Source organism: Panicum virgatum, chromosome 3K, assembly GCF_016808335.1.
Source record: "Panicum virgatum strain AP13 chromosome 3K, P.virgatum_v5, whole genome shotgun sequence".
In the NCBI taxonomy this organism is placed as follows: domain Eukaryota; kingdom Viridiplantae; phylum Streptophyta; class Magnoliopsida; order Poales; family Poaceae; genus Panicum; species Panicum virgatum.
In genome coordinates, this window is record NC_053138.1 from 7,888,216 (window position 1) to 7,903,192 (window position 14,977).

The 14,977-nt window shown below is 47.9% G+C and overlaps 3 protein-coding genes across 4 annotated transcripts; all 3 read right to left on the bottom strand.

Annotated features, from left to right (window-relative positions):
* Positions 1 to 640: 640 nt before the first annotated feature.
* LOC120697267 (beta-hexosaminidase 1-like) lies at positions 641 to 6,033 on the bottom strand. Its single transcript, XM_039980428.1, has 15 exons — positions 5,621 to 6,033; positions 5,440 to 5,526; positions 4,710 to 4,745; positions 4,357 to 4,468; positions 4,173 to 4,243; positions 3,961 to 4,091; positions 3,802 to 3,818; positions 3,633 to 3,681; positions 3,135 to 3,235; positions 2,436 to 2,495; positions 1,942 to 1,975; positions 1,715 to 1,813; positions 1,553 to 1,612; positions 1,180 to 1,430; positions 641 to 1,090 (listed from the first exon to the last, which is right to left on the bottom strand). The coding sequence occupies exons 1-15, from the start codon at positions 5,978 to 5,980 to the stop codon at positions 915 to 917; spliced, it is 1,644 nt and encodes a 547-aa protein (XP_039836362.1). The 5' UTR covers positions 5,981 to 6,033; the 3' UTR covers positions 641 to 914.
* Positions 6,034 to 7,012: 979 nt separating this feature from the next.
* Positions 7,013 to 9,394, bottom strand: LOC120697268 (12S seed storage globulin 1-like). 2 transcript variants are annotated; one of them, XM_039980429.1, is made up of 3 exons: positions 9,103 to 9,394; positions 7,558 to 8,287; positions 7,013 to 7,424 (listed from the first exon to the last, which is right to left on the bottom strand). In XM_039980429.1, exons 1-3 carry the CDS (start codon positions 9,296 to 9,298, stop codon positions 7,274 to 7,276), a joined length of 1,077 nt encoding a protein of 358 aa, XP_039836363.1. In that variant the 5' UTR covers positions 9,299 to 9,394; the 3' UTR covers positions 7,013 to 7,273. The 2 variants fall into 2 exon arrangements, with proteins under 2 accessions (XP_039836363.1, XP_039836364.1); XM_039980430.1 differs by lacking the exon at positions 9,103 to 9,394 and adding an exon at positions 8,394 to 8,430.
* A 1,322-nt stretch (positions 9,395 to 10,716) lies between these two features.
* On the bottom strand, positions 10,717 to 13,865 carry LOC120697269 (probable glutathione S-transferase DHAR1, cytosolic). Its single transcript, XM_039980431.1, has 6 exons — positions 13,675 to 13,865; positions 13,457 to 13,547; positions 12,373 to 12,519; positions 11,598 to 11,715; positions 11,197 to 11,337; positions 10,717 to 11,097 (listed from the first exon to the last, which is right to left on the bottom strand). The coding sequence occupies exons 1-6, from the start codon at positions 13,730 to 13,732 to the stop codon at positions 11,011 to 11,013; spliced, it is 642 nt and encodes a 213-aa protein (XP_039836365.1). The 5' UTR covers positions 13,733 to 13,865; the 3' UTR covers positions 10,717 to 11,010.
* Between the last annotated feature and the right edge of the window lie 1,112 nt (positions 13,866 to 14,977).

Genomic DNA, 14,977 nt, shown 5'->3' on the forward strand with positions numbered 1-14,977 from the left:
GACACGTAACATCACATTGAGATTCAGACAGGTAAACATGTAACATGGAGGAGCCACTCTCCAGTCTACCTCACAGTCCCTGGCCAGTCACCACAAGTCTTGCGTTCCAACCTGTCTTTCCAATACAAAGTTTCACACATCTTTTCGATGAATTCAGCAGAATTTAGGATAGGACATATTAGGACTGTAGGAGTATGGTATTCCATCCTTCACCTTCACTGCGCTGCTGCTCACCATAGGAAAAAACTGGGCAATGGAATGATGGATAGAGCAAAAGGCTACATACAGATATATGTGGCCAATGAAGGTGACATGGGAAGGACAGTGACCTATAACAAGCGGCCAAGCCCCATTCTCATCAGTCTAGATCACCAAGCACAACAGGTGGTCGTAAATTACACGCGCCATGAATGCGCTCTTGGACCAGCAAGTTTCCGGTCAAGGCCAAACTCAGGAAAGGAAGGCGTAGTCTGACGGCGACAGCTTCCCAAAAATCCAAATGCAGTCGAATAAGCAAGGCAGGAGTTGAAATATCCACAATGAGATCACCACTCTCTTACCAGTTCAAAGGAGGCTGCCCAATTGTCCGGATGCTGATCTTGGTTCCGATACACATGGGAGGAATTCAGGGACAAGGCTGTTAAAAGGCAGCTGAATTCGCTGTTACACCGATGACTGGCTTCTCCCCAGTCAGATTTGAGTGATGCAGTTTTTATTTCAGTTTCAGAGTGGAATACACAAAGGCAGATTATTAAATTGTTATCGTGAATGACAAACAGATATGGTACAGTGCAAGGGACAATATAATGTTTTTTTGTTGCAAGTATCATTGGCAGGTGTATGAATTGCAAGTATCATTGGCAGGTGTATGAAGGCTGAGCACCTCGTGGATATCTTCACTTTGAAGGGCCAGCTTACTGAACAAAGCATGAACCTGGCCCGGTCGGGGGCCTCCGAGCATAGTAGTTTGTTACTGGAGCCGCAGCGATTCCACGGTGATTCAGCAGGCATCTGAAATAATGCAGCCGAGACAAGACGGTTGTCTCTAGGTCTTGGGCAGATATAGCCTCCAATTGACTCCACAGACGCTCTACAGTAATTCAATAGAGACAAGTGAGTTCTCATGGGAAAAAAGGGATGAGGAAATGCTCACAGCTATATGATTTGTGTCTTTCGTACCAGCAGCAGCTGCTGCTCGGGGCCATATTGTTTGTAGAACATCAGATGTGTCTGCTGTCTCACCCCACATGCAAACTTCCCCACCAAGTACTAGCTTTTGCTGGTTTTTATTACTAATCCCTGCGAGTGGCTCGCCACTATAGACATCTTCCCAGGGAACATCAAGATGATCAAGGTACCACACGCCTTGATTACTCATTATACATCTGAAACCCTTTGCCACAACCTTAGGACAGACTCCAGGACCCAGCCTGCAGTGTTTCAATAGTTAAAATTATCTACTGTGCATTGGTCATTAGCCTAGATATGGAAGATATGGTTGTAAGAAATGAAAGAAACAGATGCAGTAGCATAAAGCAGATTTGTGGTTTACCAGTTGTGCACAACTGTTAGAGGATTGAGGTTTTCTTTGAATGAATTGAAGGTTTCTTCCCTGCAAGGAAAAAAAGAAGAAGCAAGCGGCAAGTTAAAATCAAAGCTCATCTACCCTCCCCTCCCTCCCTCCTCTCCAAAAGCAAGAATGTATGGAACAGACCAATTCACAGGAATCCAGTTTAGCTTAATGGCCAACTCTTGGGCCTTCAGAACAAAGTACTTGTAAGCATCCTTTGTGGTCATGTTGCGCTCATTAAGCCTGGAATTGGGGATTTTCAACAATTAAATAAAATCAACAGCTAGCAACAGATTTTTTTTCTCAAACAATCTAGCAACAGAGATTGATAAATCATAGATGAAACCTAGTTTGTGGATAAGATTCCATACCACTGCCTCACATGAGGTGTTACATTCCAGCACCCTGTCATGGATATTAGAATTGAGTCTGGGGAAAATTTTCGGGCGGAAAAAGGCACTCCAGTAACACTAAGATATTTTAAATATCACCATCTATTTAAGCATGATAGTGTTACTGTATCAGTGGCCATTCTGCTGAATAGACAATGCATGGAGAAAAATTACACAAGATCCATTTGAGCATCACAAGTAATATGCTAATGGACACACCAACCATATTTTTCAATCAGTAGAAAAAAAAATCTATGAAGATGGTATGAATCAATCTGTTCAGCAGTTGGGCAAGGTGTTTCTGGAGTATAAAATCAAAATTGTAGTTGAAATTGATACAGCAAACAAACAGAAATGACAGTATGGCATCTTATTTTGGCAAAAAGGCATTATTGGAAGCGTATAGAACTACCTTCCTTAAAACAGAGTCTTACACTCTTAATTAGAAGTTGAGTTGCAACAGAATCAGCTACCTGTATATACTTCATCACCACCCAAGTGAAACAGCCCAAATGGAAAGATTTTCCTCATATCTGAGAAGATAAAAAGGTCCATAGTGATGTCAACTATTTTGTTATAATGCAGCCATGCACAGGTTGATATCTACAGAAGTCTGCAGAGAAATAATAATGGTCGTTTCAATATTTGGTGGAGAAGTTTTGTACAGGGGGTGGTCAAGTCCAAATGTTCCTAGATGACATTTTGTGCACAATTATCTGCTCTTATAATTACCTGCACATGCTTCTGAAACAATCTACAAGTTCAGCCCAATCTAAGAAATAATAATGTTTCATTCTTTACTTAGTCGTCATAAGGCAGGCCATGAATTTCCGAACTATAGTTCTTCAATGTAATGTAATTGGTAAATTATTTATATTCATTTTTATGAGTTGTGGAAAAGCACATTTCAGTAAAACAAAACCCAATTTTGAGTTAGCAGTCCATATTCTAGATAAAGCACTAAGTACATTTTTGAAAAGAGATTCATATGCCAGGTGACAAAAACAATCCACGCGCCTTATTGCATAACTTCAATGTCTTCCCTTTTTTCACTTTCACAGAAAAATAACATATGATGTGCAAATGATACGAAAGGGATTAACATTTTTCGATCAGTATTCAAGTCCTCGTATGAGTTAACCAGATTGAGAAAGAAGTATCAGAGGACTAACCAGACAGAATCCCATAAATTACTTCAAATGTGAAATTACTAGAGACATCTAATGGCTCTGTACAATTGGGAGAAGGCCAGAGCGTTGGGTATCCATTTCCCCTGCAGAAATTAAAATTTGCGCACAAAAGTTTCAAGAGCAGAAAACAGACAAATATCATAACAATTGGAAGTGTTTGGACGCCTAAATCAGATAACACAGTTAGAAATATGTTGACATGTATGCATCATTTTAAGTTGAAATGTAAATCCATGGAGATAAAAAAAATAAATGTAAATCCATGGATCAAATAAGAAAAGTAATGGTAATTTTTTGTTGAGGTATCACAAGACATATGCTGCACCCAGGAGCAACGAACTGCTTGATCAATCAATACTTGTAACACTAAGTGATACTAAAAAAATAAATAAAAAAACTCGACTTATGTAAGCAGAGGAAGAAGGCTTCATGTCACTATGTCTCTATGAACATCATAAAAAACACTACAGGTAAACTCACCACGATTCTGCATGACCGGGCACGTCAATTTCTGCCATGACATTGATACCTGTGAAAAGTATAAAATAGTAAAAATGCCAAATCCTTTTAGAGCATTCCATGACATATGTAAGTAACTTATGACGTAGTTTCTGACTAAAATAGTTAAATCATCTTATACTAAAAGTACCTCTTTTTTTAGCGTAGCTTTACGTGGTGAAGTATGAGATGACATATTGCAAAAGAAATGATCAGAGAACATCAGTCAAGAAAAGAAGTAAGAAAAGAAATACATCTTACAATATAGAGGATGAGGGAAATGCCAAAGGCAAATGATAGAATAACATACTTGACAATATCATGAGCATCTTCCACGGTGTAGCGCTCCCATTTGGAGTATGAACCTTTCCAAAGGTTTGGATATGATGGAACCTCCAAGGGGAAGGATTGTTCATCGATGATATGCCAATGAAGAACGTTCTACTGGACACAACTCCAGGTTTCAGTACATGGAGAGTTCTGGGAGCATAACTAGCACAACCCAAAAGACAGTAGTATTACCAGCTTAGCAAATGACATAGAGTCGATCACTTGCTTAATCACATCAACTGGGAGGTAATGCCGTGAGGTGTCTGCAATGCACGCGATTGAAGCAAATTTGATCATTTCACATTTTATGTTTTATTTCTTGTGATAACTGATATTGATCTCTGCTTTTAGTATAAGCATTAAGTTATAATTTTACCTAGGAGTAGCCCACGGAAGGCAAAGCGGGGCTCATCTTGAATATGCCATGGGGCATGCAGCACCTCGACATTTTTAGTGTCGTAGTTAAAAACACAAAGTTGACTGAATGTCTGCCAATCAATCAAACAAGAAATGTTAATGTCCATGCTCCAAAATAGTAAAAGATCAAAATTTACTCCCTTTGTTTTCAAATAAACTAAGTAGCTTGTCCTAAGCGTTATATTTTTAAAAATGGAGGGATAACTAGCCCTTCAAACATCATGCAAAACATGTTTACCATCAGCAGCCTTAGACAATTAAAATGAGAAAATGAAAAGCTGAAAAGGTGTTATTTGCACAGTCAGCTCATACCTCCAGTCCACGAATAGCTCCATATATTGTGTTTGCCTACAAGGACAGATAAACTATGGCTTCAGTTACAACATTCCTTGCACATAAAAGTGAAAGGCAAACAATTTTTTTTGCAAACCAAGCATTTACTTGAAAAAAAAACACATACACAGAACACCTATACAAATATGAGTATGTCAGCATATGTTCACTCAATCATTTCCCTAGTGCATATGGATAAGAAAGACAGCTTTGATGCAATCATCCCCTCAGGACCGCTTGCTCAAAATATTAAGCAGTGAGCCAGAGGTGCTTAATAGTTATGTCTCAACTACCTTATGAACTTCAATCACTAACCATTATTTAATTCATTCTGACAAAAAACTAACAACTAGTACAATTCCAGTGAAAATTGTGAATAACGCAAACGAGTAACAGCAGCAAGCAACAGAGAACTAGTTCCTCCAATTTTACAGTTCAATGCAATAACTAAGTATACATTAACAATACGAAACCAGTAAGATTACAGAAGTGTGTTGTACGCGTATGCCAGGCATCTACATCTTCATTAAAACCACATACTACTTCACTAATGTGTGCAGAAAAATTCCCCCAGTATTCCTTGTAAATAACTACTCGACAGCTCACTCTAAAAGCTCCTCAATTTGCAGGCGATCAAGGGGCGAGAGAGAACAACTGCGCCGAATTCGCCAAGAGTTAGACAAAAGAATCATGGGGGAAGAGCCCAGACCTCTATGATTGCTCCCCCGACGATGGAGTTGAAGCCGCCCGCCGCCCCCACGTAGATCGTGTAGCTCTCGTCCACCCCCAGCGCAAGCTGCAGGGAGCAAAACCGCGCAGAATTTTCACACCCCGCGCACTGATCCAGACGAAACTAGCGACACTCTCAGCAGGATGCGGCCAGCAGGTACCGTCTCGTTGGCGGAGGCGACGACGACGGTGAGCCTGGCGACGCCGTACCCGCCGCCGCCGCCGGCCGCGCGCGCCGCGTGCGCCCACGGCGCGAAGACGTGCCCCCTGTACCGCTCGAACGCCTCGGCCACGGCGGGCGAGGCCCCGCCGGGGCCCCGCGGGTCGAGCGCGAGGTCCGGGTCGACCGTGAGGGTACGGGACCCGGACGTGACGCTCTTGGGCAGCGGCCAGAGGTAGACGGGCTCGCCGTCCGAGGTGGCGTTCGCCGGCGGCGGGCGGAGCCGCGCGGCCGAGGCGGCGGTGCCGGCGAGGAGGAGGAGGAGGGCGAGGAGGAGATAAGCGGGGGGGTTGGGGGGCATTTTGGGAAGACGCGGGTTTAGGATTTTAATCGCGGATTTCGTGGGAGGTTTTTGGGTGAGTTGAGAATCGCGGGGGCTATATACATGGAGGGAGAAGGTGCGGCGTCTATGAAGAAAAAAGCCCCCTGAATATTCATGTATTGCTTTGCCGTCCTGTTCGACACATGAAAGTCCACTAGAAAGAAAGAGCTGGATTGCGAATACAGTTAGTTATGGGGGCATATGTAGAAAATGTACTTTTGCGATGCGACATCCGGACGGCAACGTGGCTCTCACATGGCGACAGGAATGATGAGCAGCAGTTAGGCGGGGCCCGGCTGCCAGAGACGGATCCGGGACGGCGGGGCCGAGCTGTTTTTGGCGTCTGGTTGGTGCGTCGCGGCACCGATGGGTGATGGATCCGCCCGTGACCGCCGGCGTGCAGGCTGCAGCCGTAGGTTCGCTTCGCTGCCTGCTGCCTCTGCCAGTCTGCTTGCACTTCGTCTGCCTTCGTCGTCGGATCGGGGTGCGTGCCGAGCAAGTACAAATCAAGAGTTGGTGCGTTCTTTGGAGTGAAGACTACTAGCACCGTTGCACGTTAGGTGGCCCGCACTTGTCCGATTGTACCATTGCTTTAGAAAAAACTTTACTCCAGTGCAACATCATGAGGGGCGTTCTTCCTTAAAAAAACATAAGGGTGACGCTCATGCAGAACATGACAAGTTATTTAGATCATCCACTTCGCAGTCAAGCAATTAACAGTCCAAAGATAGGCGCTATCAATCAATCATTTGTATAGGTGGTTCGGGAGGGGGCAGGGTGCCGCTGGCTCGTCAAATTTCCGCCCACAGGCAACGAGGCAGGCTTCAATAGTTATGCTACGTCGGGCCGCGCGAAATGGCAATGTCGTTAAGCAATCGGCTAAAGGCCAAAAGAGGAGGCCCACGGCCTTTGTTTCCATCCTGCACGACATCCTGTGACGAGTCAACTTCAAGCACAGCATACAAAAGACAAAACAGAGTGCAAGGAGCAACGATAATCTGAGCATCATCATAAACGAAAGAAACCTGAGATTTGTATTCATCTCGCAAGTTTAACCAACCCGGACACGCACGACCAGACCATGACTCAGAGCGCTCAAAGCTCTCTCTCCCCCTTGGCGACCCTAGGACTGCTGACTGACTGACACTGACTGCCAAAGGTAGCCGCCACCGACAGACTCCACCGCTCTCTTATTCTTATCGAGCTAAGCTAACGACGACCGACGACACCGAGACCGCTGGTGGATCGGGCGGCAATGGTGGCGGGGGCTCCTCAGTTGGGGGCGAAGAAGATCTCGGAGTCCAGCCTCTTGGACCGGAACAGCTTCTCCATCTCCGGCGTCGTGTTGAACGAGGCCTCCAGCACCTCCGGAGAGATCGCCTTCCACACCGACGTCCTCCCGGCCAGGTGGCTGAAGATGGGGCTGTTGCACATTCCAACAACAATTGTATTAGCTCGTGAATTCACTCGACACGTACTGACGTACACCAATATCATGTGCAGTGCAGAGAGCTGAATAAAGCAAATGCATCAGAGGATCGGTTGCGGTGAACTACTTGGGGGTGGTGATGATGGAGAACCACTCCAGGCCGGAGGCGTCAGCAATCTTGGAGACGACGAAGAAGCGGGGCACGATGAAGAGGTAGCCGCCCTCGACTTGGGTCTCCAGCACGCGCTTGCCGTCGGTGCCCACGACCTGCACGCGCCCGCTGCCGCGGACGATGTACGTCACCTGGTACGCCGAGTCGCACGAGAAGCCCGGGGAGCACATGGAGTGGGCGTCGATGCGGACCAGGTCGGCGCCGAGCCCGACCTCCTTCACCAGCGGCAGGTTCTGGGTGTTGAGCACCACCACGCGCCCGCCGTTCTTGATGTCCACGTCCAGCGGCGCCTCCAGGCAGTTGAGGGCCATGCCCTTGCGGTCCTCCGCGGACGGGGCGGGGAGCTTCTGCCCGGCGCCGAGCTTGACGATGCCCGAGGCGGGCTGGCTGGACACGAGCTTGGCGGCGTCATCCTGGGTGAGGTCCCAGGCGCGGCCCACGAACTCGGTGGAGAAGCCGGTGAAGATGCCGTTGGCGCCCGTCAGCTGGAAGTTGGTGAACTGGCCGGCCTTGTGGCCCTTGGAGGTGTCGCCGAGGAAGAGGACGATGAGCTCCGTGGTGGCGTCGGGGGCGTTGTGCCACCAGGTCACCACGCCGAAGGGGAGAGCCAGGGCGTCGCCCTCCTTCACGCCGACGACCTTCTCCTTGGTCGCCTCGGGCAGGACAATGCCGCAGGTACCCGTGCCTGCACCAAGCATCGATCAAATTAAAAAACCAAAGCATGAATTTCCAAAAACAGAAAACAGCTACGGATCATTTATTGCACGTGCTAGTGAACATGAACAAATTACCATAACAAACTAGTGATGTCATTGCGAAATTGAACTACATGGGTGCCAGGTTTTAGTTCTCAGATGCGTGATGGGAACATCATGATCACGACGCCTTTAAACTAAGACATCACGATCGTCAAAATAGTAACCACTAGGCAGAACAGTACAGTGAGAAATTTGACTTAAATTTATATTAAAAATAGAGATCTGATGCGCGAATCTAATCTGGTAAAATTAAAACAAAACTGCTACACATTGATCGGATCGCATAGCCGCCGCAAGGATCGGATCAGTTCAGTTCAGCTTTCATATCGTTACCATTCTGAATTCCACCCACATGCAAATCAAATTAGAACCTGCAACCTCATGCTAATCATGCTAACCAAAAGTTTAGTTGACAAACGAGATGCCATACAATTTTTTTTCAAACTAAAAGTGAGATCGAGATCTGACATGGGAACCTAGCTGACAAATTAGTACTGAAAAACTAGGGACCGATCTCATCGTATAGTCGCAAAATTAGTAGTAGTAATGCTGTAGTGTTATTACTTTTCAATCACCATCCCACACTCCTAATCCAACACTCTAAATTACCCGAAATTAGAATCCGAACAAGTCAACCACGAAACGCACGCCACGTCACCAACAAAACATATTCGCTCGGCTCTGCTCTACGAGACTACGAGCGACCGATCAGAGCGAGGAGGAAGGCGGGTGGTGCGCGTACCTTGGAGCACGTAGGCGACCTTGGCGGAGTCGGAGTAGCTAGGGAGCGAGAGGCCGGCGGCGGCGAGCGAGAGCTTGGCTGCGCCGATGGAGGCGAAGCCAAGCATGGGCAGGTCGGCGGGGCTCCACTCGTAGTAAGCGCCGCCCTCGCCGCCGTACGCCTTCTTCGGCTGCCTCGGGGTCAGATCCACCGCCATCGCGCCGAAGGATGAGCGAGCTTCGCTTCGAGAAGGTTCGGGAAAAAAAAGGGCGATGGATGGAAGAAGAGGTGATCGGGGTTTTGTTGTGAGGACGGCGACGGGGCCGGGGCCGGCTATTTATAGCGGCCAGGCTCGGCGGAGGGGATAATGGCCATTAATCGGGGCTAATCCTAGATTAACGGGTGGATTAGGATGCGGGTTTATCTCCAGTAAACGGACGGGAGCGGGGTTATCGGCTGGCTAATCACAACTATCAACCTCTTTCCCCTTCCCCTACGGCGATGGCGGGGGAACACGTGACGAGGCGTGCCATGCGGCTCGCTGACCCAGAGGGCCCACCGCGGCGGTGCGTGGATTTGTTGGGCACCATCCGCGGTGAGCTGGTGCAGGGCCCACCTACCATTGGGGTGAGGCAGCCGTTCAAATGATCCGGGTCTCTCTCTTTCTTGTGAGACGGGAGATGATGAACTGTGTGTGTCCTCTGCCGAGCTGGATTTGGTTAGCCGTATATCGCCAATAAGGTGGATGAGTCCCACGGGTTTGAATTTAGAAAGTAGGTGGATAAGTATTATATTACTACTAGTACTGGGCTGTTTAAATTTTGGATAAGATCTTTAAGCCTTTTTAGATAAGATTTGAGGTCTGGAATTCGGACGCCCACATACGTATCCGGGTCAGGCGTTTTGTGCCCGTGGAATCCTGAGGTGTGAAGGATGGCAGCGTCACACGAACGCGGTGTGCGGTGTGCGGTGTGCGCTGGGCGTGCTGCCGTGTCGCGTCGACGGGCCACGGCCTCACGGGTGCACACAGGAAGAAGAGTTGCGGCACAAGTTTGGAAACTTTTTCTCCGTTCTGAACGGAATATGCTCTCAAGCTCCACGATAAAAATGGAGAGAATTAATCTTTTTCAAAAAAAAATGGAGAGAATTCGCTCATTGTTTCGTTGAGCACTGCCCGCTTTTTACCCAAACAGTCCATGGATCACACGTGTATTCTGATGAGGGCGAGATGAGCTGAATGCCTGAATCCTCTCACTTTGGAAACTTTTCCTCCATTCCGACGAGTAATGATTAAGAGGAACCCATCTGATTAGACAGTTTGGAATATGTTCTCAAGCTCCATGATAATGTTTTAAAATATATTTTTTGGAAAAAGGGAGAGAAATACTATCTGCAAACATCCCCATCGCAACACCACGAGACGCACGAGGCAATGCATTGTGTGCGCACCATAATGCGCGCTTACTTGGCACCAAACAATTTGAGATGAACGTGCGTTTAAGAAAAAGTTTCCAGCTCAGAAATGTGCCCCAAGGAGAACATAACCTGCTGCTTCCAGGCTATCACCATAGGATAGGATGATAGGAGAGAACTAAGATAACCATGAATGCAAGGTACAACAAGACACGCAGCACGAGCATAGAAGCGGCTCCATTATTTGATACCATGGTTAACATTACAGTATGCACACTCTCATACATAAGACCAAGAGATGCTCATGGTCTCGAACCAAACCGGCAAGGAAGGTCCATATAAAAGGCGCGCACACTTGCAACAACCACAAGTACTCGGAACATGGTGCTGCATTATTCTAGTCCAATCATGCGTTCATGCTACAGACGCGACGCCTACCCACACCACTGACAGCGACTGATCAGATAAACGCATGGTGTCCACAAGGTAGCACCAAAGCACAAGGGGGATGGGCGCTTACGCGTTCACCTTGGGTGCCCATCCCGCAATCAGGTGCTCCTTGGCTGGCTTAGTCTTCACAAAAGATTCGCGGCTGAACAGTGCCTGCACAAAGACAAACGTGATCTTGATTATTTGATTCTGGAAAGAATTATGGAACATTGGAACTGATAGTGAAATGCGATCAGTTGAGCACTTGTGTACCTTGGTGTATGCATGGACGCTGGTCAGGTTTTCTGGGATCTTCCAGCCCTTGAAATGCTCCAGTGCAACCTGGAGGTGGAAAAGCTTCGACCCCAGGCTAAGATCAGCAGCTGATACATTCTCTCCGTTGATGTACGGACCCTGCAAACATGATAGTGTTGATAATGGCGTCACTAAAGGTCCCGGTTCAATCAAACAAGATGGTTGGACTAAGCAACGCCCATGCAACAAGGCTATTATTCAAACACAATCTCATCGTGTTTTGTTGTATAAGTGCAGAGAAATGTGGCAAGTGGGTGTGGGTATGACTGAAATGACCGTGGAAGCATGTGTTATGTCCATTCCCTTGATGAAAGCAGCAGCCATAGTAATCACTTAAAGACCTTATGCCTGCAACTTACATGAGCTTTCAGATGGTCGTCTAGTGCCTGCAGCTCATCAAGAAGTGCCTTCTCTGAACCATCACTAGCATCTTTGCTCTTCAGGAACTTGACAAAGGATGGGAAAATCTTTGATCCCCTGTCATCACAACCATACATAGACAACAGTAAGACAACTGCCAAAGCTCAACTGAAAATGCAGCAACACAAGAAGGTGTGATAATGCTTCAGAATAACTTGGTAAAGGAGATGACAATCTTGAAAGTTGTTATTATTTCAAATGCTATCAAATCAGCACTTGATAGATCCTACTGCAGGATGAAGCTACTTCTCATACTCTCATGAAAGTATTCAGTCGTATTCATATCCTTAACAAATACATTACTTCCTTCTTTAGTAGGATATTTATTAGTCACCAATGCCCATGAAAAATACAAATTTCTAATCCAAATGCCAAAGAAATGTGATGCATCAGGCGCATGGATTGTGAGGTGGCAACTATTTAAACACAACATGTCTCTGAAACGAGTGCAGATTTTACTGATTCTCAACCTGCTAACAAAAAGCCGTTACAGGACTAAATATACAAGGATCTTCAGAGCAAAGCAATAGTTAAACTTAGGCTCCATTTGGGACATGGGAATTTCACATTGAAATGTTTAATTCCTATAGGAATTAAGAAAATGAAAATCTCCTGTGCTCAAAGGTGACCCAGCTACTTCCCTAGGAAGATGGAGATGTTGAAAGCTAAATGCAGAATTTTCCTAAAAGACAGGACATGAGGAAGACAACTTACACTGATGCATATTCTGGAGGGGTGACCAGAGATGGAGTTGGGAACTTCTCCTCAATGACTTGAGTGATCACATCAGAGTCAGCAATCCAGTTGCCATCACCACTGTTAAACACAGGCACCTTACCCTCTGGACTGATCTTCAGGAACCTGAAAGAGCCATTACAGTAGGTTAGATATGTTACAGACAGATAAGACCCCAGAGTATGAGGGGCTAAATTATACCCTTGCGTCACTGAAAATTTTGGAAGCTGCAAAATATTAAATCCTCTTCACCTTTAAATTTAGAAAGTCATTGTAAATTCGCATGAAAAGGTTGCATAATTCCAAGAGTGTCAGCATAAATTGAGAAGCTCATTTTGGTTATTTCAATATTTTGGTAATTGATGGCTCCTATGGTTAAAAAAAAACTACATGCCTTCTTCAATGTATTCGAAAAGGCATATGCAACTCTGCTAGCCAAGGTACAAGAATGTTCACTGCCAAACAGTGGTCCGAGGTTTATGTATTTTGATAGATTTTAAGTTCCAGAAGAAAAATGCACAAGTATTCCAAGACAACTCTAGTAAGCTACAGCTTGTTCCTGAAAGGTGCAGAAGAATTCCCAGATGAGATGATGAGGTACGATAGATGGACTTTGAAGCACAAGCAATCCCCATGAATGAGGAGAAAAAAAGATTATTGCTCATGAGTCATGTCCTTCAGCAGTCCTATTGATTAATCGATCCAAGAAAAAGCAGTGTGGATTTCAGTTCCAATCCAGGCTACAGTTCAGTGGGATCAAGAAGAATCTACCATATCCAATTATCTAATAAATCAAATATCATTTCTACAGCAAACAAGCTGACAGAACATGACTCCGTTTTGCACTGTTCCTAGTCCACTGCCAGTCTACCACTGAACCTCTGAAAATGAAGTCAAGACAATAGAGAAATTTCGTCTCCAAAACAATTGTAGCAGGAAATAGCACTCTATTCAAAACAATTCCTGCCTGCCTACTCCTACATAGCACTCTATCCATCAGTCGTCAGACACTGTGGAACTATTTTTTGAAAAGTACGGGAAAGGGAAATAAAATAAGACGGACCATTCGGGCTTGTTGCTGAGGTCGACGAGCTTCATCTCGTAGGGGACCTTCTTCTCCTCCAGCGTGAGCAGCACCCTCTGGGAGAAGGGACCTGCCAGCAAGTTCCAAACTCGGATCAGAGAAACCGATAGGGTTTTGGGTCGAATCGGGCGCAGAAATGGGAGGGGGGCAAGGATGCGAATCAGATGAGATGAGAAGCATAGAGCGGGAGCACTCACAGTCGCCGAGGGTGTCGGGGGCCCCGACGGCGGCCTTCACGCACACCTCCACGGTCATGGCGACTGGCGACGGCGAGCTGTTTCGAATTTCTCTCTGTTTAATCGAATCGAGGCGAGGATTTTGCTAGTGATGAGGAGACCGCCAGAGGTTTCAGTGCGCAGTTATAGGAGGTCAGAGTCTCAGAGATCACACCGGACAAATATTGGGGTTGGCACTGCGGGTCGCTGACGTGTGGGCCACCTGTTGGTCCAGATCTGGGCACACGACAAACAACCCCCACCCCACCAACCCACCCACCCACACACTTAACCGACACCACCTCCCTACCTCTCCTCCCTCAGATCCACCCGCTGCCCCTACTGGCTCCACTCCTGCCTGGTCGCTTCCCCTCCCCTACTATCCTCCCCTCTCCTGCCAGGCCGGGCGGCCCCTCATCTGCCTCCCCTCCCCTCCCCCCTCTGCTCGCCCTCACCGGTAGTGAGGAGCAGCGGCGGGGCGAGGAGCGGCGGCGGCATACTGGGAGCGCTCCCTGCCGGCAGTGAGCTCCAGGCGCGGCGCGAGCTTCGGCTCGAGCTTCGGCAGCGGCGGCGGACTGCGCGGCACGAGCTCCGGCAGCGGCGGCGGACGGCGCATGGTCCGGCAGCCCCCTCCCGGCTCGGGCCTCTCACGGTGCGGCAGCCCCTGCTCCTCCTCTGGCACGCGGCCCTCTCCCTCTCCTCTCCGGCCACCGGATCTGCGGCCCCTGCTCCTCCTCCGCCGCGCGGCCCCTTTCCTCTCCTCTCCCGCCGCCGGATCTGTGGGCCCGGACCCTCCTTCCCCGGCTGGAGGCCGGATCCGGCCCGCCGCCGCTGGAGCCACCACGTGCCGGCCCTTCCCTTCTTCCCCGCCGAGAGGGCGCACTAGGGGACGGCGACGGTGACGAACTCTTCCTACGGTGCTCGACGTCGACGGTGGAGGGGGATATGGCTCCTGCGGCGGCGGCTTCTAGTGGTAGCACTTTACCAACACATGTATGCCGTGTGCGCGTTGCCGTGTGTTGCACACGGCAAAGCTTTTGCCGTGTGCAATATGGGCTTTGCCGTGTGCCCCAGGCACACGGAAAACTACTCGATTCCGGTAGTGGGGGCGTCTATTTATCGCCTTCTGCGATTGGAACCCGTCCAATCGTAGAAGCGAGCTGCACTCCCGCAGCCTCTGGCGGCCTCCGCCGCCTCTACCGCCGCCACGCTAACCGAGCCCGCCACCGCGCCGCCTAGCCACCGCCGCACCGTCTTCTCTTCGCCCCCACCGCCAGCACCACCC

What these genes read in the sequence shown, in the direction of transcription:
- LOC120697267 (XM_039980428.1), bottom strand. Translation starts at nt 5,980, where the DNA reads ATGCCCCCCAACCCCCCCGCTTATCTCCTCCTCGCCCTCCTCCTCCTC. An exon ending in CTATGTCATTTGCTAAGCTG is followed by an intron (nt 4,092 to 4,172) that starts GTAATACTACTG and finishes TGTGTCCAGTAG; the next exon opens with AACGTTCTTCATTGGCATAT. An exon ending in AACTGGATTCCTGTGAATTG is followed by an intron (nt 1,613 to 1,714) that starts GTCTGTTCCATA and finishes TTTTCCTTGCAG; the next exon opens with GGAAGAAACCTTCAATTCAT.
- LOC120697268 (XM_039980429.1), bottom strand. Translation starts at nt 9,298, where the DNA reads ATGGCGGTGGATCTGACCCCGAGGCAGCCGAAGAAGGCGTACGGCGGC. An exon ending in GGTCGCCTACGTGCTCCAAG is followed by an intron (nt 8,288 to 9,102) that starts GTACGCGCACCA and finishes TGCTTGGTGCAG; the next exon opens with GCACGGGTACCTGCGGCATT. An exon ending in TCCATCATCACCACCCCCAA is followed by an intron (nt 7,425 to 7,557) that starts GTAGTTCACCGC and finishes AATGTGCAACAG; the next exon opens with CCCCATCTTCAGCCACCTGG.
- LOC120697269 (XM_039980431.1), bottom strand. Translation starts at nt 13,732, where the DNA reads ATGACCGTGGAGGTGTGCGTGAAGGCCGCCGTCGGGGCCCCCGACACC. An exon ending in CCTCCAGAATATGCATCAGT is followed by an intron (nt 11,716 to 12,372) that starts GTAAGTTGTCTT and finishes TTGTGATGACAG; the next exon opens with GGGATCAAAGATTTTCCCAT. An exon ending in GCGTCCATGCATACACCAAG is followed by an intron (nt 11,098 to 11,196) that starts GTACACAAGTGC and finishes GTCTTTGTGCAG; the next exon opens with GCACTGTTCAGCCGCGAATC.